The 26,518-nt window shown below is 54.5% G+C and overlaps 3 protein-coding genes across 4 annotated transcripts; 1 reads left to right on the top strand and 2 right to left on the bottom strand.

The window, feature by feature from the left end:
- Positions 1–449: 449 nt before the first annotated feature.
- Positions 450–13,568, bottom strand: CCT7 (chaperonin containing TCP1 subunit 7). Its single transcript, XM_072861130.1, has 12 exons — positions 13,440–13,568; positions 11,873–12,026; positions 10,338–10,444; positions 9,765–9,890; positions 9,055–9,107; positions 7,855–8,026; positions 6,119–6,283; positions 4,851–5,039; positions 4,148–4,245; positions 3,306–3,438; positions 1,969–2,175; positions 450–1,074 (listed from the first exon to the last, which is right to left on the bottom strand). Exons 1-12 carry the CDS (start codon positions 13,443–13,445, stop codon positions 850–852), a joined length of 1,635 nt encoding a protein of 544 aa, XP_072717231.1. The 5' UTR covers positions 13,446–13,568; the 3' UTR covers positions 450–849.
- PRADC1 (protease associated domain containing 1) lies at positions 13,387–17,615 on the top strand. Of its 2 annotated transcripts, none has more exons than XM_072861132.1 (5): positions 13,387–13,657; positions 15,267–15,367; positions 16,073–16,182; positions 16,615–16,782; positions 17,038–17,615. In XM_072861132.1, the coding sequence occupies exons 1-5, from the start codon at positions 13,402–13,404 to the stop codon at positions 17,156–17,158; spliced, it is 756 nt and encodes a 251-aa protein (XP_072717233.1). In that variant the 5' UTR covers positions 13,387–13,401; the 3' UTR covers positions 17,159–17,615. The 2 variants fall into 2 exon arrangements, with proteins under 2 accessions (XP_072717233.1, XP_072717234.1); XM_072861133.1 differs by lacking the exon at positions 13,387–13,657 and adding an exon at positions 13,926–14,017 and having other exon boundaries at positions 17,038–17,606.
- Positions 17,616–17,971: 356 nt separating this feature from the next.
- SMYD5 (SMYD family member 5) lies at positions 17,972–26,146 on the bottom strand. The gene is made up of 13 exons (XM_072861131.1): positions 25,995–26,146; positions 25,688–25,796; positions 24,841–24,980; positions 24,493–24,614; positions 23,699–23,768; positions 23,176–23,280; positions 22,648–22,710; positions 22,355–22,425; positions 21,949–22,055; positions 21,316–21,372; positions 20,369–20,463; positions 20,040–20,110; positions 17,972–19,452 (listed from the first exon to the last, which is right to left on the bottom strand). Exons 1-13 carry the CDS (start codon positions 26,088–26,090, stop codon positions 19,314–19,316), a joined length of 1,245 nt encoding a protein of 414 aa, XP_072717232.1. The 5' UTR covers positions 26,091–26,146; the 3' UTR covers positions 17,972–19,313.
- Positions 26,147–26,518: the final 372 nt, after the last annotated feature.

Genomic DNA, 26,518 nt, shown 5'->3' with positions numbered 1-26,518 from the left:
GCTCCCCAAGAGAATTTTCCTGCCGGAGATGCCCCAAGAGCCAGGATCCATCCCCAAAGCACCACCAGCCCCACACATCCTCTCCCCATAGCCCCTCGCCAGGGCTGGAGATGTCAGACACAGCTGCTGCCCTGAACCACCTTCCACAAAGCAAAAGGCAAGATGTAAATGACATTTCTGCTTGCTTTTTAAAGCAAAAGCAAGCAAAATGTCACTGAGCAATACCAAAGAGCTCCAAGAGAGATAACAAGCGCAGAGGCGATCTGTCTTGGAAGCACGGGGAACTGGGGCGTGCCCCGAGTCGGTCCTGCTTCCCAGCACAGGGCCTGCCTTTAAACGGGGCAAAAACCAGTTTGAAAGGTTAACCTTTTAACTCTAACCATGAGCTACCACCCTGCGGAACAAAGCCAGCAGCAGAGAACAGAGGAACACCCCAGTTTGCAACTGAACAAGGTCATCTTTTTATTGTGTTTGAGCCTGGGTTCAAAACCTCCAGCAGAAAGAAAAAAAAAAAAAAGAGTATAAATACGAACAAACCCCACACTCGCTGCACTACCTGCCAGCGTTGAAGAGGGCTCCGCTCAGCGCGGCTTCCAAGCGGAAGGCCGAGGCGAGCCTAAGGGGATCAGTGCTGCGTAGGAAATGTCGGGGCAGGGCATCTCACGGGAGGTTGCCGCTGCCGAGGCCAAGATTTGACTCTAATTAAACAAGGCCAGTGGTTGCCTGTAAGCCCTCAAAATGACCATCTGGTAAACAGCCCGTTAATTAAGCTAGAAATCAATGCTTTTTCACTTTGGACATCGGAGGAGAGCGCCAGCCCCCATCAGGACGCCGAGGGGGAGCGGGGTCTCAGTGGTTGTGGGGTCTGCCTCGCCCCCGGCCCCGTCCGCTGGGCGCAGCGTCCACGGTGGAGCGGGGGTTCTTGATGGTTTCGTCCACAGAGACGATGAGGCAGGCGGCCTCGGAGGCTGCCGTCAGCGCGTTGATGCGCACGATGGCCGGCTCCCACACGCAGGCCTCGAAGTTATCGGCGATGTCTTCGTTGTTCACGTCCACGCCGTACCACATACCTCCCTGGTGGGAGAGAAGAGGGAAGAGAGTCTTGTTATTGGGCTGGTCAGGACTTCGGGGCCAGTGCGCTGGGAAGCAAAGACGTGAACATTCAGGGAGAGGCAGAGACTGGACCCTGCTGTATGAAGGAAGAATATTTGAGGGAAACACGAAGAAAACAAAAAACAAAAAGCCTTTATTGTCAGCAAACAGTGCGAGCGAAGCCTCATAAAACAGGAGGTGTGCTCCACTTGAGAAGGAAGCTGTAGAAGATTTGCAGGACTGACTTGTACTCCACTGCTGTCTCTCCCCCTTTCCCACAGCCCCAGTTTTTGTGGCCCAAGATACAGGCGCTCATTTCGGGGCATTCCCCCTAACCCCACAATCATCAGCAGGATGAAACGTGGCGGGAGTGACCCCACAAAGCTGCAGCTGCTTCCGAGAGAAACAAAGGGGCAACCTCGAACTGCCCGAGTTAGGACTGCGCGCGCACGCTCCGCAAGGCCTGAAATGATCGCGAGCGATCAGGACCTTCAGTCTGCAGCTCCTCTGGAAAACACGGGGCTCGGCCAATTTCTATACTCTAATTACTTCAATGTTTAATATAGAAGCCTCCCCTCCTGACAAATGATGCATTTTTAAAAAGCAAATCAAGACTCCCAGCTCTAGAAGTCACCCGACAACTGTGATCAAAGGGAAAACAGATCATTTCCTTTTATAGAAACCTGCACCAAGCCCACACTTGATCTGAAACCAAAACACTGCATTTAATCAAAGAGGACGCAAGCCTAACGTGGGCTTAGCTGAACTACACCGGATCAGTCAGGCTCAAGGGGAGGGGGGGAAAAAAGGAAAGAAAGAAATCACACACACTGCTGGTTGTCCCTAACAGCCCTGGGTTCAAAGGTGGGCACCCACCTGCGCGTGCTTGGCTCGGAGCTTGTTCAGTATGTTGGTGGCATCAAAGCCAGCGTTGTCGCAGAGCTGGCGGGGAATGATCTCGAGGGCTTTCGCGTAAGCACCTATCAGCAGCTGCTGCTTGCCTGGAATGGTCCTGGAATAGTCCCGGAGGTATTTGGAAAGCTCCATCTCTATTGCACCGCCGCCGGCAACAACTGAGTCGTTCTGAAAGAAGAGGGGAAACTCTCACTCTCGTTCCGGGAATGGGGAGAGCAGGAAAGCCTCCTTTCCTGCAAGTGTTGCACGTCAGGGTGATGCAGACACACCAGGCCCAGGGGAATCTATAGCCCAGGCTGCTGCCAGCCCTGGGAGCGCCTGCCAGCTTTGCTGGGAGCTTCAGACACAGGCCAAGAACCTCCAGTGGCAGCTACCGGCAGCTCTTTCCAGCTGTGCACAAGATAAAGGAGTGGTTTGGGGACGCTGTACCAGGGGAGGGATGGCAGACCACAGCTCCCTTGTGCTGGGCAAGTTTCCCTCACTTTAGTAAAGCATTCAAAATTAAAGATATTTGCAGCAGCACTTCGCAGCCAAGTTCTGCTATTTTTTCGCCCTCCCTATTTGTTTCAGTAGGGAGATCAGGATGTTCTTTCTAAAAGCAAAACAGTTCAAAAAAATCTTGACAAGCTTCTTCCCATCCCCTCAGGGCACTCAGCCTCAAAGCTGTTTTTAACCAGAAAACACCACATTAACACGTTATTATGCATAACCCAGAAACACCCACAGCTAGGCAGCATCTATCACACAGGACCAGCATCTCCACAAGCAGAGCTCACGTTCACACATGCCTCAGGCTTCTCTCTTGGTGCTCCCAGCCTACCTTCACAGCCAGTTATCCCTCAGACTGGTCACCAAGAGAGGGAACAAGTGGCTTTAGCAGGCGCTGACACGCACATGAGATCAACCCTGCTATTCAAAGCTATGGAAGATCTACCCGACGCACCCAAAATCTCGTGTTCCGTTTAGGATGGAGGTGTTTACAGAACACACCACAACCCAGCAAGCACAAGTTACGACTGTACTGAAGAGAAGGCAAAAGCCAGGCGTGCCTGAAAAGCAGTTGGCAACACTGCAGAGAACAACGCTGCTTTGGCCACGGAACAGCACTTGAGTTAATCAATCAGATGCTGCCCGTCTGCGCGCTCCACTCTACCAGCTGAGAGCTCCCAGTCTCTCCACAGAGACCTCAGCCAAATGCTGGTGTGTGAAAAGGTTCCTAGAAGGAGTTACAGCTGTGCCAGGCCCAATCGACAACCCCAATGCCAACCCAGCAGGGAGGTATCTCCACTGGTCCTTACCTTGATTGCTCTCCTGACTATCATGATGGCATCGTGCAGGGACCGTTCCGTCTCTTCCATGAACTGCTCCGCACCCCCTCGCAGGATTATCGTGCAAGTCTTTGCCTTCGGGCAGCCTGTGAAGAAGTTATACCTGCCAATGGCACAACACAAGAAAGGTTAAAGTGACGGAGAAGCAGTGCTGCTGCTGAAGGGGCTTTGCACCGATGTGACGGTATGGGAACCGAGAAGTTCTTTACAAGCCAGACGCGTGACTGAAGCTGTTTCACCCTACGCAGTGCCCCATCAGATCTGGAGCTACGGAGGAGCAGAGCCAGGCAGAGGACAAGTGAAATGCAAGCTGACCCAGGAAGATCCACTCTCTTCCTGTTGCTAGGGCTTGGCACTAAACCGGTGCTCTCATTTTCACTTGGCAGGAACAGAGCAGATGTTAGCAGACAGCCCCAAAGAGGACTTCTCTAGAGACGGAAAGAAGCCCATTATGTAGTACCCGGCTTCACTTGCGCTGATAGCAAAGTGTCGCTGTGGGATATCAGATGAGTGTCACAATCAACCCCAAAAGGCGCTGCTTTTAAGTTACGAATGAAAGAATACCACTATGCTTTCTACAAGGCATTGGGGAATAAATGCATATTTTTAAAAGCATATAAAAGAGGTAAGATTTAGATTAAAACTTACTCCTGCCCCCTCCCTCAGCCTCATAAAGACCAGCAATAACACAATCTTGTTTTCACACCAGCACCGCGAGAGATGCTCAAACCTGCTAATGCTCAGACCCTAACTTTTCAAACTAACATTAGAGTGCTTACACAGGACTACAGGTTCACAGCTGTTGTCTTTACCTCTCTCCTCCAATCTGAGTCTCCTCAAAGAGTTCGCATCGGCCCAGAACATCATCCGACAGGGCATTGACACTAGTCTGAATGGAACCACCGCAGGCCTGCACGGAAAGGAGATAAAGCACAGCATTACCAACCCTGACAAACAAGACGAATTTGCCCAGCAGGCTCCCGCTCTTCAGAGTGGATGATGCGAAACCACCCGGCAGGCCAGATTCAGGAAAAAACCCTTCTACTTTCCTCCCATCTCATGCATCTAGGCAGGCTACCAACATCAGAAACAATCCTCAACAGCAAAGTAAGATTATGCTTCTTCTAAGTGCTGACTCACAGGATGTAGAGTCCAGCAGCTACACAAAGAAAGCTTAGGAAAAAAAACCACTCACGATGGAACAGGCAAGAACTAGGGAAAATAAACCTCTACCAATGCAATGTACAGACCCTAATATGTAACAGCATCAGAGAAACAAAAAGCAGTGCAGATGCAATTAGAGTGCGATTATTCATTCCATCAAGGAATAGTTTTGTCAGTATATGGCAACTTTACCTAATAACCACATTGGCAAAAAAACCCCGTGATTTTAATTTTAAATCTTTGTAAGGAACAGCGTGTTCCGTCACCGATTGCTGCCCTGTTTTGAGAATGACCAGCTCAGCACTGTTAAAACTAAATCAAAAGTCTTTATTCTGAAACAAGGCAGCTCACCATCATAGTTCGCTTGAGGTCTTCTTCTGGGACACGGCCAGCACAAAACATGTCTCTATCCGCAAAGTACTGAGTAGCCACATCACCGATAGGAAGTTTGGACAGGACAACTTTGGCTCCCGACTTGTGGATTTTGTCTAGCTTGTCATACAAGATGTTCCACTCAGCATCCACAATGGCCTGGTAATCCTAGGAGGGACGAGAGAGAAAGGGACAAGCACTCGCATTACAAAGGGTCGCAAACGCCATCCCACAGCGCCTGCAAAGGAAGAGCTCTTCTAAAACACAAGGCAGCAGTGACGCTGCAGCGCTGGCAGACAACTGCTTTCCAAGACTCATAGGTGATTTTAGGTCACTCCATTTTATGCCAAAGAGCCATGTCTGTTAAAACGCTTCCAGCAGCAGAACTGAGTCAATAAAGGGGCTGGATGAACTGACAGTGAGGCAGCGACAGCTCAAGAGAGAGAGCACAAGGAGGAAGAAGGGATTAGACTGATGTCTGAGAGGTGTTTACAGAACTGTGCATGGATGTTGGGGTGGAGAGACTTACAGTATCTCTCACAGAGGAAAAACACAGATCCTGAGAAACCTCATGCTCTACCAGTGTGCTGAGGCTTCACAAACCTGTTGTGCTCTAGCTGTCAGCGAAACACAGCCACAGACAGCTGGGAAAGCTTACAACAGCCCACAGCAACACCACACACAGCAGCCAACTGCAACAGAAAAGACCATCGTGTTCACGACGGCAGAGAGGGGAACTTTAAGGAAACAATTACTAAGATCACAGTGGGGCCAAGACCCCAAAGCAAAGCGCCCGGAGATCTTTAGATACCACAATTATGCAGGAACCAAACGTATGCAACATTGTGGTACTTTCCAAGAAGGTGTCAGAGAATGACCGTGTTTCACAAAGGTGTTTTAACAAGACAGAAAGAGAACTACTGTCCAAATGGCTACCTCGTTTGCTTAAATACAAAGAGGTTTTTCCAGCATTTAAAGCACTGCTTAATAAGCTTCCCCTGGAAGGCCACTTTTTAGGTGTAAAGAAGTCACCACACAGCTGGTGACTTATCATGGCATGGCTGAGGCACCATGACTGAACAGAAACATGCCCTAAACCTGCTGTAATTCAAAGTCTGCCATACCCGGGTATTTTCAGGGGAGGAAGGACATACAGAAGGCAATCCCATTTATGCCACTGGCTCTCAAGCAGCCACAACATCTTGTGGGCATCAGGAAGCGGGAGAGGCTCCCCTTTCGGCTCTTACCTCCACCGTGTTTACTCTGACTTCAGCATTGTCCTTCTCGGCTTTGAGCTCCAGCTCCACATTCAGCAAGGCAATCTTGGGAGACTGATACTTCTTGGGTTGCATTTCAAACCCAGCGTAAGAGAATGTCTTCTTAAAGGCAACTCCGGCCACCAGCTGAGAGTCCTTGAAGACAGGGATTTGTGTTAGGCTCAGCTTCCCAAGGTTTTCTCAACAGGGTTAATAACTCCCACAGGAAACTCCCTGCTTTCAGAGTCCTCATTTACAAAGCGCTCACCAACAGCTGTCTCCTTTGATTAACCCACTTTTAGAGAAAATAAGCAGCAAATATTTTCTTCTCTCTGTTCACAAAACCAGCTTCTATCACTTCCTTTCTACCCCTCAAGACACCACAGCAAACGACGCTCTATACAATCTGAAGATCAAGGGATGGAGCAATCTGCTCTCTCTGATGTCTTTCCCATTTCTACCCTTTGAAGATAGATACTTCTCATCCACAGCCCCACAGGCAGGGGTTTTGTTGCCCTGGTTTGTTTTTCCAAGCTCCATCACCACCTCTGGGATTGTTTTGCAGCAGGACTGCCCTGCCCAACACTGCCCCCTGAAGTGATCCTGACTTCATGGCTGGGAGAGAAATCAGCATCTAGATCTCCTACTCCGTGAGTATTTAACCATGCACTGCAGACTTGGCTCTGCCCAGCCACTGAAGCCCAGAAGGTCCTTGTCCCTCCTAAGCTAGGACAAGCACAGATTTTCTCTGCTCTAGCTGACAGGGTGAGATGACCCAGGATCTCTCACAAGCCAACCCTGAAAAGGAGTGCGCTAAATTATTTGCCCCATCCTCATACAGGTCTCCAAGGAGTCTGACAGAAGAATACAAAGGCCAAACAATACGGAGTAGGGAGAGCCGCTTTTATCCAGAATGGGAGACACCACCCTCCCCAGGAGACCAATTTCTGCAAGCCTCACAATACCAGCAGGCCCAGACACCACAAAAACAGATGCTGAAACATTCCTAATTCACTAAATTTGTTGTCTGAGCAAGATAATGGGGTAATTATGTCTCTTCTCAATGAAAACGCTCATGCAGAGTGTTTACAGACAGTAACAGCCACAGAATAATAATTCACAGAGACTGTGGAGGGCTTTACTTTTCAGCAGAAGGGTCCCAAGCGACGGGCCAAACCTACCCAGGATACAGGCAGGAGAGAGCACGGACACACCAGCTGTCCCACAGCCCAAGAACAACTCCCTGCCCCATACCGGGTGCAGTCCCGTACACGACAGGTATTCCAGCAGTGTGGTATAAACCACACAGCCCATCTGCCCTGCCCACCACTAGATCAGCTCCTTCACAACGTTTTCTTCACATTTTTCCCAACCTGGTACTCGTGCATACAACCAGGACTGTATGGCTTTTGGTTCCAGAAGCAACAAAGACTTCCCACAAAAATATTTCATTATTTGCAGAGATATAAATGGAATTTGTATCAGTAACAACATTTGCTGCAGAGGGCAGCAAGATAAGAGTGTATCTGGCTTAACAAAACAGATTCTCTACCTAGAGAAAAGAAATCCAGCCCTACTCACTAAGCTTTTTCAACAGCTTTGGTTTGCTTTGGTAATTCCCCAACAGGCCTTATCAAGCTGGGCTGCATTTCTGCTAGAGTCAACCCATCAACGGAGCCGTGATCGCTGTCTCCTATCCTTTCAGGACAGGCTCCGACAGAACTTACTTCCAAAGCACCTCCTTGCACCTTCTTTATTCCAATCATTTTGAGTTGTAGTAAGTCGTCTAACATCATGACAGCATCTACGACCATCTTGGAGAAAAACTCCTTGCTCTGAGAGATCAGCTTAGAGCTCAGGGCTGTGGCTGCACACTTCTCCAGCAGGCTTCTCTGCTCACTGAAAGAAAGAAAGAAAGAAAAAACAAGGTCTTGTTCACTTGCCGATTTTCACGAGCTCACAAAACACCATGTATGGCGTGATTAATCCATGCTGATAGAGGAAAAGATCAGCTCCCTTCTACCGACGGGGAAAGCAAGGCACACAGATGTCACAGCACAATGCTCCCTTGTAGAGCCCGAGCATCAGACTAGCACTGACCAGGTCGGTTGGATTTTAGACACCAGAAGCCTGAGCAAAAAAGCAGGGCTCAGCATCCTCTCCTTCACCCAAAGGCAGGAAGAAGTTCCTGAAACCCCCTAAAGGTGGCACAATCTCTAAAGTATTAACTCAGGTAATGTATGCTATAACAGAGTGCATGATACAAGGGACAGCAGGGAAATACGGATCCAACTCCCAGGCTCTATCACCCAAGCTACTGCTGACCATGAGAACTACTGTATTTTGCACCACGGGACAGCAGAAAGGATACAACTCCTTTCGGTTTATTGAAGATGGTTACACAGTTCAACTTGAAGTTCTGCTGCAGGTATTAGGTAAGGCCAGATCAAGCAGACAAGAGCTTAAAATTCAGGGAGAAAGCGAACTCTAGTATTCTCACCTCATTTGAAGGGATCATTTCCTTACTGCTGTTAGCTATCTACCTTCATGTATTCAACAGCTAAAAAGGGATCTGATTTTCAGAGAAGCGCTGAGCATTTAACACTGCCACTGATTGCAGCAAAAGCTGCAAGTCTCCACCACCACTGGAAAAAAGAAATCAGGCCACTTATTTTGGTACCTAGCTTCCTCCACGTGCACTGGAAGACACTGGCCTACATACTTTGCTGCAGCCCAAGTGAGAGCACAGCATCTCCCCCGGAGGAGCAGGAAACTCCGAAGGCTCAAGAATAACCCAGGTGTGGGGCCACAGCAGTTCGGCCTGACCTCGAGACCTCCACCAGAGCCACAGCAGAAGTCAGAAACGCCCTCACACTAGCAAACTGAAGCCCAGCTACACAACCAGGTCATCTGTAAGGGAAACTTACTCTTTATCTTCTTTCTTCACTGCAACAGCAATGTCTTTGATCTTGTTTACAGCCTGTCAAAACACAAGCCAACAGCTGGATGAATGATTCATGCTCGTAAGCTGATCAGACCTCCAACTCTTCTCTTTGTATTTTATGTTACCTTTTATTCCCTACTTCAGCGTCACTGAAGTTCCAAGCAGTTAAGCTATTCCACCCCTTCCAGCACAGTAATTCTAAGAAACACACGAACCTAACTTTAAGAGGATCGGGAAGAGGCTCAGAGCTGCTCCACTGTTTTCAGCAGAGATCTGGGAAACCAAAGGGCTTTCAAAGGAGTTAACCTCCAGATAAGGTTCAGGTTAACGGGACTGGTGTCCTTCATGAGATGCAAGGTTTACCAAGGAGTAACAGCAATCAGGAGAATGGGAAATGAATTTTCCCACTTACTCTTCCTTGGAACAAAAACGAAGCAATAGCGCTTAAGAGGTACTAGCTGGTAATAACAGCTCACTGACACCAGAAAAGGCAGCTGATGTTTGCAGTAAGACATCATGAGATCGCTACTGTCACCCCCCACACCCATTCATTACTGACTTTTGCCTGGAAGCGTGTTATTTCTCCTTTTTGGCACAGAACTCTTCTCCCCAGACACTCTCATACATACACCCCTCAGATCTGCAGCAGCAGCCAAGCCTTCCCTCGGCTATAAGCAGCACTCACTGCCTTACCAGCTGCGTTGCTGTGCGGAAGGCACGGATGATGATTTGAGGATGGAGGCCTTCCTCCACGTAGGGCTTCACTTGTTTCAGGAACTCAGCAGCGAGCAGAGTTACAGATGTGGTACCATCACCAACCTGCACGGAGAGGAAACACTCTGTGTCATCCATACACTGCAGAGCCGCTGTGACGGCAGCTTCAAAATCACGCAAGGGCTTCCACAGGAAATCAGATTTCATAGTTTTCTCTGCTCACAGATATGCATCTGGATTCTTTAGTGATTAAGGGCTAGGTTCAGACTACATCCCGTTTGAGGGCGAAGTCTCCTTTCCCAGTCACCTACGTTCATGAAATGTGAACTTTGTATCTTTGAAGTTTCCAAACCACCCATCAGATGTGGCTGAAACAGTCTAAAAGCTTTGAAAGCGATCACAAAAGAGAAGGCATCCATAAAGAAACCAGAATAAATGCCAGCACTCCATGAGCAATTCCCACCTGTTAACACAAAGTCCACACAACCGCTGATGGGAGCGAGCTTGCTGCTGCACGTTATGCTTCTGAGCGCAGCCAGGCTACCCTCCTACCTCTGCATCTTGAGATTTGGCGATGTCCACTAACGTCTTCGCAGCCGGATGGACAACGTCAAGGAGCTTCAGGATGGTGGCACCATCATTAGAGATAGTGGCTTTGCCTAGGATTGATGTACAAAAAGAAGTCAAGCTCGACTGCTGTGAGTAAAGCCCTGGTCACTCTGAAAGGGCACCCCAACACCCAAGGGAGCTTTTCAGACCTCAGAGAGACGTTAATACAACAGGAACTTCAGACCAGCCAGTCTCACTGTGCTTCACCAGTTCACCTTTCAAGTCAAACACGTCCCCAACCTGTTCTTACGCTACAGCGTTCCCCAATCAAGCCCTGGTCCTGCACCATTGTGAATTCTGTCATGTCTAAACAACCACAGGCTCTCATCCCAAATTTCCACTTGAAAGTCATTTTTCTTCAGCCAAATGACTGGGTTTTTTTTCTCCTATGTGATTTGAGATGCGATCACCACGATATTTTAACACACTCCTACAGCCAGATACACAACTATAAATTGGTTGAAAGGGAAAGTGAAGGGGTCACCCCTACGGAGACGGGGAGCCCAGAACAGCTGTTTCACAGAGGGTGTCTCGGCAGGTGCCTCCATTCTGTATCAACAGCATCTTTTTAGTCCATTTTTGGAGCAGATTTAAGTGAATTTAGTCTGAGTACAGAACAACTCTTGTGTGAAGAGTTAATTAATAGGGGCTTTGAATTCATTTCCCTCTTGCTTTGCAATAGCCCCCCCAGATGGATAAAACCAGATATTCTAGTCTGACACAAACATGAAGAAAGAGACTAGAAATCAATCACAGTAGTTACTAGGTAAATTTAAATCCAATTATCCTTTTAATTAAAGTTATTATAGTTCCTATTTGTAAAAACTATTTACAATACTAAGACCTTCCACCCCACCCTTCAGTACCAGCAATAAAAAATGACAAACAATACATTTGTTTGGTGACTTCATACAAGGCTTTTCAGAGGCAGGGGTGGGGGGAAGTCTCATCCCTAAATCACACCACAAAAAAAATAAACGCAGTAACATCCACTGACCTCACGCTCAGCCACAGCAAGTGCTGATTAACTCCACACAAATTATGAGCCTCGTTTAACAAATAAATAGAGATGGTCAGGGATGGCTGAAGCCCAGGTTCAAGACACACTGTTTCTCCTTTCTGGTACGGACCTTCTCATATCGAGTCCCACTAACCCTGGATCTACCCAACCTCACAACAAAGACCACAGCTGCCTTAACTCAGGCTAGTAAGCAGCAAACAGGTTCCTCAGGTAGGTCTGACAATTATCTTCTCTTCAACAGCGGAGGCCAGAGTCAAGGTGTTAAACTGAACATCGAGACAGAAGCTGAACCTCTACTGCGAGAGTTAAGTTCAGTATGGGGTGAGGAAGCTGAAGTCTGCATATATGCAGATGCTGGTTTTAATTGATATGAAGATATGAATAAATATCTGCACTTGGAGATTATTTCCAAGTCACTTTTCTACACGGCTGTGAGAGGCCACTGCCCAGTGCTTACCCCGGTCATCCACAATGAGCTTGTCCATGCCCCGAGGTCCCAGGGTAGTGCGCACAGCTTCTGCAATAACCTGGCAGGCATTGATATTGCTGACGAGCTGGGGGATCCCCTGCGAGGTGTCCGTCCCCTCCTTCAGCAGGATAACCGGTGTTGGCTGCAGAGAGAACCCACAGCAGAGCCGTTACTCCAATCCCAACAGCCTGCGGACAACCTGGACCTAACTCCTCACACAGCCCATCACACAAAAAGGCCAAGACCAAAACCTGCAGCCTCCTTAAAATTCCTCTGCCTTCACATGAGCTAACTGCTTTCCATCTCCCACTGCTCCCACAGTGTAACTGGAATTCACCCAGCTGCCTCCAGTGCATGCCCTGGGACCACACCGTTAACTGTCCCCGAAAGCCATCTTCCTCCATACAGCGTAGTTCAGTGAAGTTCTGAGTTTGAAGCTAGACTGGAAGACAGTACGTGCAGTAATTACTGAGACAGCGGGGAACTGCATGAGTGCTGTGACTGGATCAGTGATTTTTTATTATAGTGCCAGCAAGATGGTCAGCAGAATGGGCACAACAGCTCGTCCCCTGTCACACAATCAGAGTCCAAGCTGCCCCAAGAATGGCAACTGCTGAAAGATGCTTTCACAGAGAGAACGTGGCAGACAAACACAATTTAAGTGATTACACCTGACAGTAAACCATGTTGGAGACAGCTCAGAGGATATCAGTGGCCGCAGCAGACAAGGGTTTCTCACTGCTCTGAGAGCGCACCAGCCTTTTTCAGAAAGCAAACATGCCTTACAGGCAAAGCTCAAACAAAGTCCAAAACGCAGCCAAAGTTTATGAGGCACCCAGTTTTAAACAGCCACCTGCGGGCAGAGAGCAAAATTGTATTACAACTGTCGCGCTAAAGCGGCAAGGCTGGTGCTGAGGGTCTGATGTGTGAGTAGAAGAGGGGTATGAGGGTCACAGCCAAGCCTCCCCAAGTCCTGTAAAGATCTTGCGGAAGAAAACGTACCGAGTTCTTCCACACCGACCAGAGCAGAAATCTCAACAGAAAAGAAACCCTTGCATCCCCGAGAAAATCAGGGTAGAGGCAGACACAGCGCCCTTGTGCCGCAGCCTGCCTGCTCCTGAGCAACAGCAACGGGGCTCAGAGCTGGGGAACGCCGGAGTCGAAGGGGACCCGCAGCCGGGGGAGGAGCTGAGCGGTGCGGCTGAGGGGGCCGCAGCCAAGGGGCCGGGGCGGAGGACGCGGGCCGGGGCTCTGGGAGGGCCACGCACCGGGCTGCACGACTACACCTCCCAGCACGCACCGCTCCCACCCGGTCTCCCCTCCCGACCGGGCCCAGGAACCCGGCGGGAACCGGGGCCCGACGTGCCCCCTCACGCCGCGGGTAGCGGCAGGCCTTTACGGCAGGCCGGCCTCCGCCATCCCCGCTCCCCCGAAAGCGCACCGGCCCCGCCACGACTCCGCCAAACAGGGCCCCTGGAGGGTGGCGGAGGCCGAGCAGGCCGCCCCCGGGCAGCGGGATGCGGCGCCAGCGAGGATGGCGGCGGATGGCACTCACCATCATCCCGGCGGCGCTCCTCGCTCCGGCTCCCCCCGCCTCACACAGGCCGCACCCCACAATGCACCGCGCCCGCCGAGAAGCTTCCCCGGGGCGGGAGGGGAAGCGCGCGTTGCTAGGCGACCGCTTCCGGCCGCGCTCTATGGTACGGCCGGAGAGAGCGGCCCCAGCGAGGTGCCCTTCCTTCCCGAATAGCCATAGAGAGGCAGCGAGGCCCGGTAAGGCGGCTCACTATTTGTCAGGGGATGGAGCGGGCACACGGCCGGGAGCGAGCAGAGCTGGTGGATGGAGCTTTATTTGGCAGGGCCGGCGAGGGGACACCGAAGCCCCGCCGCCCCGGGACGGGTCACCGAGCTGACAGGGACCGAAGGCGCAGCCGAGGCCGCGCAGGCCTCCGCGCCGGCCTTCCTTGGTCTCTCAGGAGATTGATGGCGGCGCCGACCAATAGGAAGGCGCGTGCCGCGGGCGCCGCCAATGGGCGGGAGAGGGAGGGGCGGGGCGGCTGGCGGCGCTGGGCGCAGCCATGCTCCGCCGCTCGCTCTGGCTCTGCCTCTGCCTCTGCTCCTGCCCGGCCCGCGGTGAGTGCGAGCGGCCCGCCCAGCCCGGCTGCCTTTCCCCGCCGTGCACCCCGGCCCGGCTGCCTTTCCCCTCGGTGCACCCCGATCCGGGTGCACTTCCCGTCCTGCACGCCGGCCCCATTGCATTTCCTCTCCTGCATCCCGATCCGGGTGCATTTCCCCTCGGTGCACCCCGACCTAATTGCATTTCGCCACCCAGCACCTCGTTCTGGCTGCATTTCCTCTCCTGCACCCCAATCTGGGTGCATTTCCCCTCCTGCAGCCCGGCCCCATTGCATTTCCCCTCCGTGCACCGCGATCCAAGTGCATTTCCCCTCGGTGCACCCCGACCTAATTGCATTTCGCCACCCAGCACCTCGTTCTGGCTGCATTTCCCCTCCTACATCCCGATCCGGGTGCATTTCCCCTCCTGCACGCCGGCCCTATTGCATTTCCCCTCCTACATCCCGATCCGGGTGCATTTCCCCTCCTGCACGCCGGCCCTATTGCATTTCCCCTCCTACATCCCGATCCCGGTGCATTTCCCCTCCGTGCACCGCGATCCAGGTGCATTTCCCCTCGGTGCACCCCGACCTAATTGCATTTCCCCACCCAGCACCTCGTTCTGGGTGCATTTTCCCTCCTGCACCCCAATCTGCGTGCATTTCCCCTCCGTGCACCGCAATTCAGGTGCATGTCCCCTCGCTGCACCCTGTCTCCGTTGCATTTCCCCTCCGTGCACCGCGATCCGGGTGCGTTTCACCCCCTGCACCCCAATCTGAATGCATTTCCCATCCCTGCACCCCATCTCCATTGCATTTCCCCTCCCACACCCCCATCCAGGCGCATTTCCCCTTGGTGCACCCTGGCCCCACTGCATTTCCCCCCCCCCAGCGCCCCATCCCGGGTGCATTTCTTTTCAGGGTGCCTCAGTCCAAGTGCATTTCCCATCCCTGCACCCCAGTCCGGGTGCATGTCACCCCTATCCCCTCCGTGGTCCAGCCGCACTTTCCCCTTCCCCTGGTGCACCCCAGTCCCGGTGCCTTTCCCCCGTCTCCTGAGTGCTGGTGCATCTCCCCTCGCAGCACCCCAGGCTGAACCCGGCCTTTTGGCTCCTCGGCCCCGGGGCCCAGCCGGGAGCTGGCATCACCAAAAGGTGTATTCCCTTCAGCGTGGTGCAGTTCAGGAGCCGTAGCTGGGTATTTTCCCTTTTTTCAGGAATTTTCCCTTTCGTTTTCTCTGCCTCTCACCTCTCTCCATGCACACCCAGGTTTACGCATCCACGAATATTTGTATTTCCAAGTGCTGAGCCCTGGAGACATCCGCTACATCTTCACCGCCACTCCAGCCAAGGATTTTGGTGGCGTGTTTGTAAGTATTAAGAACTCAATTTGTCTTGGGTCTCTCCGTCCTAATATTTCTCCACTGCGGGGCCTGGTGGTTTGAAGGCTTTTATAAAAATAGAGCTAACGGCTCTTCCGTGAGCCTTCCCTTAGGAAGGAGGCACACGCTGGTCCCTGCCTTCGGCCTCAGCAGGCTTTCGGAGGGGGAGTTTGGCCCCGCGTGTGTTCAGGGAGCACATGCCCCACTCTTTCCTCCTCCAAGGGCTCAGACAGGCACAGCCATGTCCCAGGAGGGCTGGTCGGGCTCCCATGGGGAACAGCAGAGATAAACCAACTGGTCTACAGATGTGAGACCTTTTCCTGAGTAAACCCAGGGTCGGGATGGGGATGCAGGAGCAGATCTGCTAGGAAACATCGAGGACCGGAGGAAAAGACGCTTTCTGGCTCTGCACATGTTCCCCAGGAGCACTTGTATGGATGGACGGTGCCGTGCCTCAGTTTCCCCTCCCCATGGTCACACCACAATCTAGGCAAGCTGTTGAGTGAGGTCAGGATTGCTCTGCAGAGGCTGGAAAGGGGCAACCAGCATCCCTGCACCTGAGAGCCCTAAATCTCCCCAAAAGCACATCCTGCATGGGGGTGAGCAGGGACAGCGGGGACGGCCGCGGTGGGGCTGGGGAGGGGAAGCAGCCCGATCCCCCCCTCCTCACCCCTGCCTGTCTCCTTCTTGGAGAACACAAGGTACGACCAGATCCACCTGGTCCCGGCGGATCCCCCCGAAGCCTGCGGAGAGCTGAATAATGGCGTCTTCATCCAGGACCAGATTGCCTTGGTGGAGAGGGGGTACGTCTGGCATCACAGGAGCTGTTTGGGGGGGACCCTCGGGCAGGAGGGGAGCTGCCCACGGCACAGAGGGTGACAGTGCCATGGCCACATTTTACGGTCAGCTCTGGCTTCTTCCCGTGACTTATATACGAGGAAAACGTGAGGGTGGTCCTACCACAGAGCATTTAATGTCATGTCTCTTAGAAAACAGCCTGCGCTAAGTTGGAAAAAGCCCTATTTTATTTTATTTTTTCTTAGGAGGAAGTGGCAGAGTGGGGGCAGCCTGCACTTAAAATACAGACTCAAAGAGGAGCAGGGTTTGGGGGAGGCACGGGGCCAGGGAGACAGTCCCTGGTTTGGGCATTTCCAGGCAAGCTCTGGCACTTGCAGGTTTCATACCTGCCAAGGATCTGCCTGCGGCCACCAAAGATTTGTCGCGCTCTGGCCCAGGGGTTGCTCGTTCCTGTCGAAGACGCATGTGATCCAGGAGCATGGCGGACGGGCGGTGATCATCGCAGATAACGCCTACGATAACGACAGCTTCTACATCGAGATGATCCAGGACAGCCCCAGGCGGACAGCCGACATCCCCGCGCTCTTCCTGCTGGGCAGGGACGGGTAGGTGCCTTGAGACATCTCCTCTTCCCCAGGTGTGGAACTTCTCATGGGAAGGGCCAAGCGACAGCCTTGTCCCCACAAAACAGGGAAGTCCCAGTGATCAGCATATCCCACCCAGGCTTGGCGAACCAGATTTTTAGTGGATTCAGTCATAATTCATCCGCAGTTTCTCTTTGAGCTGGTTTGTGGTTTATGTTCACGGCTGGGCTCTGCTCTCCCAACTCGGGCATGCCCGTCACCTCTTTATCCTTCCAGGTACATGATCAGACGCTCCCTGGAGCAGCACGGGCTCCCCTGGGCCATCATCTCCATTCCCGTCAACGTCACCAGCATCCCCACGTACGAAATGATGCAGCCCCCGTGGACCTTCTGGTAGCAGCAGGAGGCTGCGGCGGATCGAGGACTTCTCGGTGGATCCCAGAAGCTTGCCCCAGGGACCAGGTTTGAGAAGAGGGTCCACAACACGCTCCAGAGATCCCACCGCCCAGCCTCGCCCGATTCAGCAACGAGGAAATCCTGCTGCTGCCACCGGCGCGGGGCTGAACGGCAAACACCGGCACCCGCAGTGGGAACCTTGAGCCTGGCACCGAGCACCCTTTGTAGTGACTTTCTGGGAGGGAGGTGATGGCCCAGAGCAGGCCAGCACTTCCCTGAGAAACATCTTAACGATGTGTAAGATACCACCGGTAATTTGTGCTGCTGATTTAGAGGGATGCAGGATTACACGGACGAGGTCTGACAGGGATGGGAGGGAGAACGAGATACAGGCCTGGTCTGTACTAGCAGGGCTTGCCCAACATCTGTATATTTTTGTCTGAGCTAAAGAAGTCTGAACAAGTTTTAGAGAAAGGGGAGTTTCTCTTTTTTTCATCAGCCAGGGGATGAAGGAACAAATCTTGTCCCCTAATGACATTTTTCCTAGTAAACTTCCCAAGGTGCCTCCTGCAGCCAGGGCAGGGCTCATATCAGACCCCTGTGCAGCGTGGATCAGTCATGCAGCGGGGCAGAAACAGCCTCAGGGGACAGCATTGCCACCGGCATCTGTCCCCAAGGGCAGGCCGGTCACAGACCCAGAGCCCAGACCTCAGTGGGTGTCTATTCCCTCATCCCCAGACCTCCCTGTCCCCACTGGGACCAGCCCCTGGATCGTAACCCTCGACTCTGCACTCACCACCCTCCAGTTTACCAGTATAAACAACACGGCCCCGCTTCTCACCAGTCTCGGTTTATTATGAACACTGAAGGGGACACGGCCCCGGGACGGCTGGGGACAAGCAGCGAGGTGCAGGGCTGGCGGTGATGGTAGTGTCAGAGGTGCCCATCTACAGCATCGCCCTCGGTCCCGCAATCCAGCTGCTGCAGGCAAAAAGGAAGCGGTGGCAGGATAACAGCTCCCCAAAATCCAAGAGGGGAGGAAAAAGCCCCAGGCGCATCCCCAACCTGCTGCCTGCCCGTTGCTTGGAGCCGTCTTCTCCCTCTGGCCGCATGGTCCACAGAGAGGGACACCACGCACAGCGGTGTGGCCTCATCGGTGGCCAGCAGCATGGGACTGAGGACAACGGTGACGTCTCCACGCGGGGCCGCTCAGTGCGGGGAAGCACATAGCACCACGCTGCGTCCCCAGGCACGGCGGCTCCCGCTCGGGCGCATCCTGCTCCTGAAGCAGCCCGCAGACAGGAGGCCCAGAGGGACGGCTCGCTCTCTGCAAAACCCAAAATGTCTTTTGGGTTTTGGATGGTGACTTTGCTTATGCAACACCGTAGCCCGTGGCAGCTCTGGGCTAGCAGCAGCCTGGCTGTTCCCCCTCCCCGAAAAGCCTGGCAATCGCTGCACGGGGCTTTGCATTGCGTAAAGGACAGGGCTGACGCAGGGACTCGGGCATCTGAGCCATCCATAAGGTGTCTCTGTCCCACCTGCAAAATCGTTTTGCCCCTTGCTGCTCACCGAGCCAAGGCATGGAATGGAGTATATATAAGGACCCCAGCTCCTTGGTGTGTAGATAGTGCTAATATAGACATTAAATAGTACCCCTCGTGCACAAACACACGTACACACACGCACACGCGTTCCCCTCGTCCCTGCGGGGTAGGAAAGGACATGCTCCTCCGTGTCCATAGCCGGCACAGACACGGCAGAGCAGCCTCGCAGGTGGCCACAAGGTGACCATCGTGATGTCCCAGGGGCTGGCCGGATCCTGCTCTCCCCCAGCCTCCCCTGCAAGCACCAGCTGGCCCCTCCGGGGACCGGGACGCGGCAGGGGGCCAGCGGCTCACAGCCTGTCCTCGCAGGGAGGACGGGAACGGCCTGACGCACGCACACACATGCACACGCACAGCGCACAACAAGGACAGGCGGGAGCAGGGCCTGCCTCCGGCTCCCCCGCTGCCCCACTCCGCCAGACCTCCGCGCCCGCCACTGGCAACGCGGCCTCCCACCCGACCCCACAACACAACCCTGTTTCTAGTATTAAAGCTGCTGCCACTCGGAGGAATCCCCCGTCCCTTCCCTTCTCCTCTTGCCCGGGGCCAGGATCAAACATCAGTCATCTCATCCTCCAGCTCAGCATCATCCGTCTCCCCTTCACCCTCCTCTTCTTCGTCCGACGTCACATCGGCATCGTCGGCTTGCGCTAGGCACTTGGGACACGAGCAGGTAAACAAGTAGTTCTCCCTGGAAGAAGGGAAGGAAGAAGGAGAAAGAGTGACGGCCTTGAGACAGGCACAACCTCAACGCTGCTGGTGGGCAGGGGGTCGGGGACAGAGCAGCCAGGAAGGGGCTAACTGTGTTAAACCTGGAGGAGTTTGCGGGCTCGATCATGCTGGGCTCAGGGGGGGTGGAGGTTGTCTGGGTGGAGAGTGGGACTTCTCAGCCCTGCGGGGGTGACGGGACATGGGGATGGTGACCATCCACAGGAACCCCTACCCCTGCAGGGTGGGGAAGGAAAAGGAAGGTGGGTGGGGACAGCAAGGGTCTGCAGGACTGAACTGCAGAGTGGTGCAAGCCTGCAGAGAGAGAGGGGGAGCCCAAATCCTCGGTCCCTGCAGCTACAACACATAAGAAGGGACTGCAAGGAGCTCGAAGCACCACACGCTGTGTGCACACCCTGCCATGAGCATGCCGCCTTACACACCAGCCCGTGCACAGCCACACACCAGGGCATGCACAGGGCCCCGAGGTGGGGATGCAGCCCGGGCTGACTGGCGGGGGGTGCAAAGGGGTGCCGTGTCCCCCCCCAGGTTCCTCCGAGCAGCCCCTACCTGAGTATCTTGTTGCGGCTGTGTCTGCTCCGCTCCCTCTGACAGCAGTCTAAATAACTGATGCAGATTTCCTGTGAGCAAAGAGAAACTGGGCTGAGAGCCACTTCCCACGAACCCAAAGCGGCACAATTTGTACCGGTTCCTCTCAGAGACAGGCAGGAACGTGAGGTCTGGCAGCCCCTAAAGGGGATGAGGCATTAATTCCTCTGCCAGGACAACGCAAGAGACAGGAAGTACGGGGCTGGGGTCTGCGGGGGATGTAGGGGACACAGGGACCCTCTGCCAAGACGTGATGCCATCCCAGGTTCATCCGCACCCCGCTGTCTCACCTCTCCTGCTTCGATGTCCTCCAGAGCCGTCAGATGCAGGAGGAAGTTGTTGTCCGGGAAGGATGTCTCGGCATTGGGGATGCAGCTGTGGTTACCTACGGGGAAGACAGGACGCAGGTATGACGTGTCTCCAGAGGGAGGGGAAGGCAGGGTCAGAGATCCCACACAGCCCACGGGGCTTGTGCCTGCCCTTCTGTGTGGCCCGGGTGCGTGGGAGCCAGTGCCTCCAACTGGGAGGGCCACGGCCTGGCTAAGGATAAGGCGGCACAATGCTGCGGCCATCCCATCTGCCTCGGGGACACCAGCATGACACTCTTCACTCACACTGGGGACTATGCGGTCCAGCCGGAGCAGGGTGCAGGGTCAGGGCTCTCCTTTAGACCCACAAAAACCACTCAGAGAGAGCGAGCCGTCCTGGTTCAAGCCCAGGGATGCATAGCAGCATCTCTGCCTCGAGGTGCTGAGGGAAGGATGCACAGGGCAGCACTTTTTCCCAGCTCTCCCAGCAGCCAGTCCCCAGGCCTTGCTCGTCCCCGCTTTGCCGTTAATGCTTAGGGGTGAAAGAAGACAGCTCCGGGTGCTGGGACATCCTCTCCTATGTCCCCATGGACCAGCCAAGAAAGGCTCTCTCCCTTAACAGTTTGTTCAGCTCTGTTTTGCTCAGACAAGGTTGGAGACAGTCTCTTTGCTAACTGCATACGTGGCTCCCGGAGACTACATCGCATCCAAGTCCATCCAAGCCAGGACTGACCATTTCATAGCTAGGCGAGATGCCAGGAGACCCCGAGAGAGCAGCCAGGCCCCAGGGCAGCACCCGTCACATCCCATCCCAGGGATGGGAAGCATGAACCCCTTTCTCCAGAGACTTTTAGGAAGAGGTGAGCCAGTCTAGCCCAGGACATCTCCCTCCTCACCACCAGTTTTCCTCCAGTCCTTGTGTTACTTACAGCAGCTCTGGAGCACGTAGAGACCTGATCCCTCGCAGTTGAGGAACTCTCCTGACTCTGCAGGACACAGAGGGGGTTAGAGCTTTGCATGGGCCATTCTGGCTCTTCCACACAGGCAGCTCAGCGTGAGCACGAAGGGACATCCATCAACGCTGAACACACCCAGCCAGCGTTGCTTTGGGGGCCGGGTGTTGGAGGGTGGTTTCCAAAGAACCCTTCCCTCCCCACTGGGAGGGGATGGAGGACATGAAGATTTGCCCCCCCACTTCAAGTGTGCGCTCCCTGGCCTGTCCCTGTGCTCACACAGCTGCATCAGTCAAAAAAGTGAGAAATGGGTCTTTGAACATTTAGTGTAGATGGGACTTTTCTGCACAGGATCCCTCCAGATCAGCCCTCCAGCCATCCCAGCCTGCCGCAGGTGGTCCTGCCCACAAACTTGGACTTGCCCTATCCACGTAGCAAGCCAAAGGCAGCAGGCATGGCTCGCATGGACCAGGAGAAGTGGGATCTCCCAGTCCCCAGCAGGAAACCCTCCTAGTCCCTGAATCCTGGGAAGTCTCCAGCAGCAGAAACTCCACCAGGTCCTGCAAACAGCACTGCTTGACACTGCCCACGGTCACTTCAGAGCCTCACCCTTCTCGATGTCCTTGTAGAGCTGGTCGATGAAGGCGTCCAGCTCCTCTCGCTGCAGCATGGGGAGATCCAGCGCATCACAAGCGTGCACCCACTGGCTCAGAGAGCTGGCAGGAAGCAGAAGGACACCGTTACAGTCCCGCAGTGCTGTCAGCACACAGTGGGACCTCGCAGGGGGTATCTAAGGGTTAAACTCGGTGGCTCTGAGTGGCCAAGGTCTGTCAGAGTGATGCAAAAGGGCTGGACACAGCCAAGATGAAGAACTGCTTTTAAGTTTGCCTCTCCATCCCCCTCTTTTATGTCTGAACCCAGCCATTACTCAGGCCAGCGTGGATTCACAGACTGTACATTCCCTCCATGCCACATCTCTGCTGCCCTGCAAGAAGCACCCAGAAAGCCCCATTACCTTGTTCCTATGCCTTGGCCATTGGTCCCAACGAGGGCAAAGAGGGATCGAAAGCCTTCTGGAGTGAACCACTGCAGAAGGGAGATGAGAAAACAGCTAAGCCCAGGCCAGCCTGTGGCAGCACCCCACTCTGCAAGTGCCTCAAATCCCACAGGGAGCTTTGGGGGAAGCAAGGAATGGGTAGAGTTCCAGGGGAAGCCCTGGCCTTCGGGGCAGACATGACCCAGGGGGGCTGGTGCCAAGCGGAGGGTCCCACCACGCTCCTGGGCTAGTCAGGAGGTGGCTCAACTCACCCTGCTGAGATGTTCATCGTAAAGGGCTTCGGTGAAGAGCAACCGCAGCAGCTCCAGCTGGCCCTGGCGGGACATGGGAACACCATCAGGGCGGGGAGACACCACTGGGAGTCAGACCCAGGTAACGGCTGAGCCCAGCACAGGCTAGAAGGCTCAGGAGTCAGGCTCCTCATCCTTCTCCGCAAGGCTGGAGGCTGCTGCCCTCAGTGGCTGCAGCAAAAGCCACTCATTTTAGCAGCAAAAGCCACCAACTCAGTAGCTAAATATCACCCTGTCCCATCCCACAGCAGAAGCATCTCCACCACAGGAACGAGCAGCGTGTCCCACTGAAGCATCACAAGCCCAAAGCCCTCTAAGCAACCCACTTCCTCTCTGTCAGGTCAGCCAGCCCCTAATGGGGGGCTTTGTGCCCCCACTTTGAGCCTGGGATCCAGTGTCTCCCATCCCAGCTGTAATAGGGCCCCTGCACCCGTGGGCTTGAGGGCAGGCTCGGGAATTCAACACATCCAAGCACTGCCAGGCTCTTACCTTAAATTTGTCCCCCAGCAGCTTGTGCACAATCTCCTCTTCTTCATTCGCTGTCTTATTGCAGAACTGGGAAAAGGTCTTTATCCACCACTCCTTGTCTTTAGCCTGACAAAGGAATCAAGCAAAGGCATTGCACCAACACCGCTTTCCTCCCCAGCCAGGAGAGAGGGAGGAGAGGACAAGCCCCGCTGAGCTCAGAGGTACACAGCCTGCTATCAAGAACCACCAGAAGCAGTTGCATGGTGGCAGTTTATTTTCAGAATAAATGCTGAGAAAGCCAGGATGAAGAAACAGAGCCAAAGGCTCTGACTATTTTGGTACAGAAAAAAAGACCTGCTGTCTCAGGACATAGGAAACTCCTTTCCTGCCTGCTGTCTCCATGACCAGGGACCACTAGACGCTGAAATCTATTCAAGCAGGACCTCACCAGTCAACACAGAAGAAATCAGTCCTTGGGAACAACAGCCACAACGGGATGAGGAAACCACACACCGGCAGCTGTAGCTCCAAACTGCAGACGTACCTGTTTGACGGTGGCGACCATCCGGGCCATCAACATGATGCTGGAAGTCTCCGGTGGATAATGCATGTTTCTGGGGGATAAGAATGAAGAAAAGAGATGAGCAGATCTGTGCTGGTATGGAAGTAAAAAGCTGGAGGGAGGCAGAGGCAGCTGCCATCCATGTGGTCAGGCCCGCACTCATCCGTCACACCAAAGCGGCCAGTGCAGTATCGCTGCATGAGGATCCAGCACCGCCCGGGGCGAGGAGAAGCCTGTGCCCAGCTGCCTGCTCTGAGCATACAAATAATCCCCTACCATCCTGCTAAACTAGAGCCTGGCTCCCATGCAAAGCCCAGGATTGCAGCGAGTGCTGTAGTTTGCGATGACCTCCGGGTCAGGGATGTTGTTTCTCCCCTCTGTGCCCATTTTGTCATCTGCAAGCAGGGACAGCAATTTATGTGCCCGCAGGGGTGCCATGAGGAGGATCTCCCAGAGGGTGGAGATCTGCAGGAGCACTACAAAATTGCAGGAGCGAGGGATGCGCAGCTCAGTGCTTTGTAGCTCTTTACTGGGAGAAAAATAAGAACTGCTCAGCCATGTGTCCAAACCCTTGCACTGCCAACACAAAATCACCTGCTGCCCAACCAGCAGATAGAGCTGGGCAGTGTCCCATGGCCACCACCACCCTCCAGCCACCCCATGCAGGGATGCAAAGCAAGGACAGTCCTCAGCCAGCCCTGGTCCCAGGCAGCGTCACCCAGCCCAGGAGAGCCACCTCCTCTGCCCATGGAGCAACAGGCAGGTCGGTCCCCTACCTCCATGCCTCCTGCAGCTTGTTGAGGGGGTGCGTGGGGTCATCACGGGATGGGCCAAGGCAGAGGACCTGGTGGTACTGCTCCAAAGCGGCCTGCCTGCATTCAGCGCTGCAGTACATCACCTAGAGCGAGGGGCACAGCGCCCAGCATTGGCTACAGCAGCAGGAAAAGGGGGTCCTAGGCCCAGCTGTGTCCCCTCCCTGACCATCTGAGCCCCAGCTCTTTAGCCATCGCGATGCAGAAGGGAAAGGAAGACGCCCATCTCGGGGCAGCGCAAGTGCCTGGCTAGATGCTGTAAAGGAGTCAGTGACCCCAACAAGACCACGGTCCCTCCCAGCAGCCCCGTACCTGGCACCGGGGACACTGCTGGTGCAGGTCTTTCCGGATGCTGCACTGCTCCGGGTGAGGCAGCACCAGGGAGCTCTTCCCCAGCAGCCGCTGGGCATTTTCCTCTGCCGTCTCCAGAGCCCGCAGGCAGTGATCGCAGGCTGCGGGGAGACAAAACAGATGGATGCCACAGTGAGACCACAGCCTTCGAAAAGGAAAGGGGCCAGAGCCCAGGGCAAGACGGCGCGACTGGTACCAACACCATCAGAGAGGACCATCTCCGAGCTGGAGGCACCGGCCTCTTACCACTCCCTCCATAGGAAAGACCATTTCTGCTGCAATTTAAACCCCCCCAGCCCTCATCTACTGCCCTGTAACGCTAGGGATTGTTTAAGGGCCACACGATGGCAAGCATCCCCATGTCACTGACCCGTCGCAGAGCTCAGCAGACAGCAAGGTCTAGGTAGGACAAAAAAGTTTAAAATCCTGATCTTACAACCCTTGTTTTCTGTTCTGATGCCTCCAGAGAGCACTGGCACCTTTGCAGGCTGTACCCTGCTGTGGTGAGATCAGGATAGGACCCACGCCACTGAAAAATTGGGGTTCCCATGCAGATGGTGCCCGATGGTGGCACGTGGTGCTGTCCTCCAGGGTTGATGGAAGTCACCATCCCTCAAATGACCCCAACGTTTTCAACTTGTCAACGGTTCATTTAGCGCAGAGGCAGAAATGGCAGCAGGGCCACCTTCCCAGTGGTGCTAAGACAAACTCAAACCCTTTCCTTGAAAACTGGGCAGCTCCTTCGGGACCCCGCGGTCACCTCACCGGGGCAGGTGACGGGGACATGCCACCACCGCCAGCTGCTCACCTCGGTAGTTGTACAAGGCGTTCCAGAGGAACTGGGACGATACCACCGGCCTCTCCACGAAGACGGTTTCACCTTTGCGGATGTTCTTGGTGGCGAACAAGCCTTTCCCCTGCCGAGGGAGAGGCGTGGGTCAGAGCACGCACCCGAAGCCGAAACCCACCCGTGAGCTGAGGGTAGCCCCCCGCCCAGCCTGAGGGGAAGCTGCCGGGTATTTACCCTCTTTTCCCCCACAAAATTGGCTCTGCCGCAGCGTGAGGGACGGGAGGGACCCCCGCAGCGGGGGACCAGCCGGGACCGCCGGGCTCACCTTGGCGCTGCTGATGAACCGCGCCTCCGCCGCAGCCCCGGCCCCGGCGCGGCCCCTCGGCACGGCGCCGCACACGTCCCCCGCCGCGGCGGCCATCTTCGGGCGGCGACTTCCCCGCTCTGACCCGCCGAGGGCGGGCAGCGCCTCTTCCTCTTCCTCCTCCTCCTCCTCCGCCCCCCTCACCCGTCGCCCCGCATGAAGATGGCTGCCGGCCCCCCCCCGGGGGGTCCGCGCCCGCCATCACCCCCCTCAGCCCCAAGGCGGGCGGGGGCTGTCCGCCATCTTAGCCCTCCCCGCAGCCCACGGCCACCTTCCAAAAACACCGCCAAAAAGCCCCGAAACGGGGCTGGGGCGCTTCCACAGCCACGCGGAAACCAGACGGGAGTTCTGCTGCCTCTCCCCTATTAATTATTATTCTTTTTTAACCGTACAGTCGGGGAGGGGAATAGCCTTCATATTCCTCTCAGGCGGGAACGCAAGGTACCCCCTCACATGGCGGGGAGACATCGGCCAGCTCCCCCTGT

The sequence above is a fragment of the Ciconia boyciana genome, chromosome 5 (genome assembly GCF_034638445.1).
Source record: "Ciconia boyciana chromosome 5, ASM3463844v1, whole genome shotgun sequence".
In the NCBI taxonomy this organism is placed as follows: Eukaryota; Metazoa; Chordata; class Aves; order Ciconiiformes; family Ciconiidae; genus Ciconia; species Ciconia boyciana.
Note: the sequence above shows the minus strand (reverse complement) of the source record. Positions and strands in the feature narration are given on the sequence as shown.

Coding starts and splice junctions, on each gene's coding strand:
- PRADC1 (XM_072861132.1), top strand. CDS start 13,402: ATGCGGCGCCAGCGAGGATGGCGGCGGATGGCACTCACCATCATCCCG. Junction 13,658..15,266: donor TAGAGAGGCAGCGAGGCCCG/GTAAGGCGGCTC, acceptor ATGCACACCCAG/GTTTACGCATCCACGAATAT. Junction 16,783..17,037: donor TTCCTGCTGGGCAGGGACGG/GTAGGTGCCTTG, acceptor TTATCCTTCCAG/GTACATGATCAGACGCTCCC.
- CCT7 (XM_072861130.1), bottom strand. Junction 8,027..9,054: donor GTGAAGAAAGAAGATAAAGA/GTAAGTTTCCCT, acceptor TCTTTCTTTCAG/TGAGCAGAGAAGCCTGCTGG. Junction 1,075..1,968: donor TCCGAGCCAAGCACGCGCAG/GTGGGTGCCCAC, acceptor CTCTCCCACCAG/GGAGGTATGTGGTACGGCGT.
- SMYD5 (XM_072861131.1), bottom strand. CDS start 26,090: ATGGCCGCCGCGGCGGGGGACGTGTGCGGCGCCGTGCCGAGGGGCCGC. Junction 21,373..21,948: donor CTACAAGGACATCGAGAAGG/GTGAGGCTCTGA, acceptor TGTGTCCTGCAG/AGTCAGGAGAGTTCCTCAAC. Junction 20,464..21,315: donor CTACGTGCTCCAGAGCTGCT/GTAAGTAACACA, acceptor TCTTCCCCGTAG/GTAACCACAGCTGCATCCCC.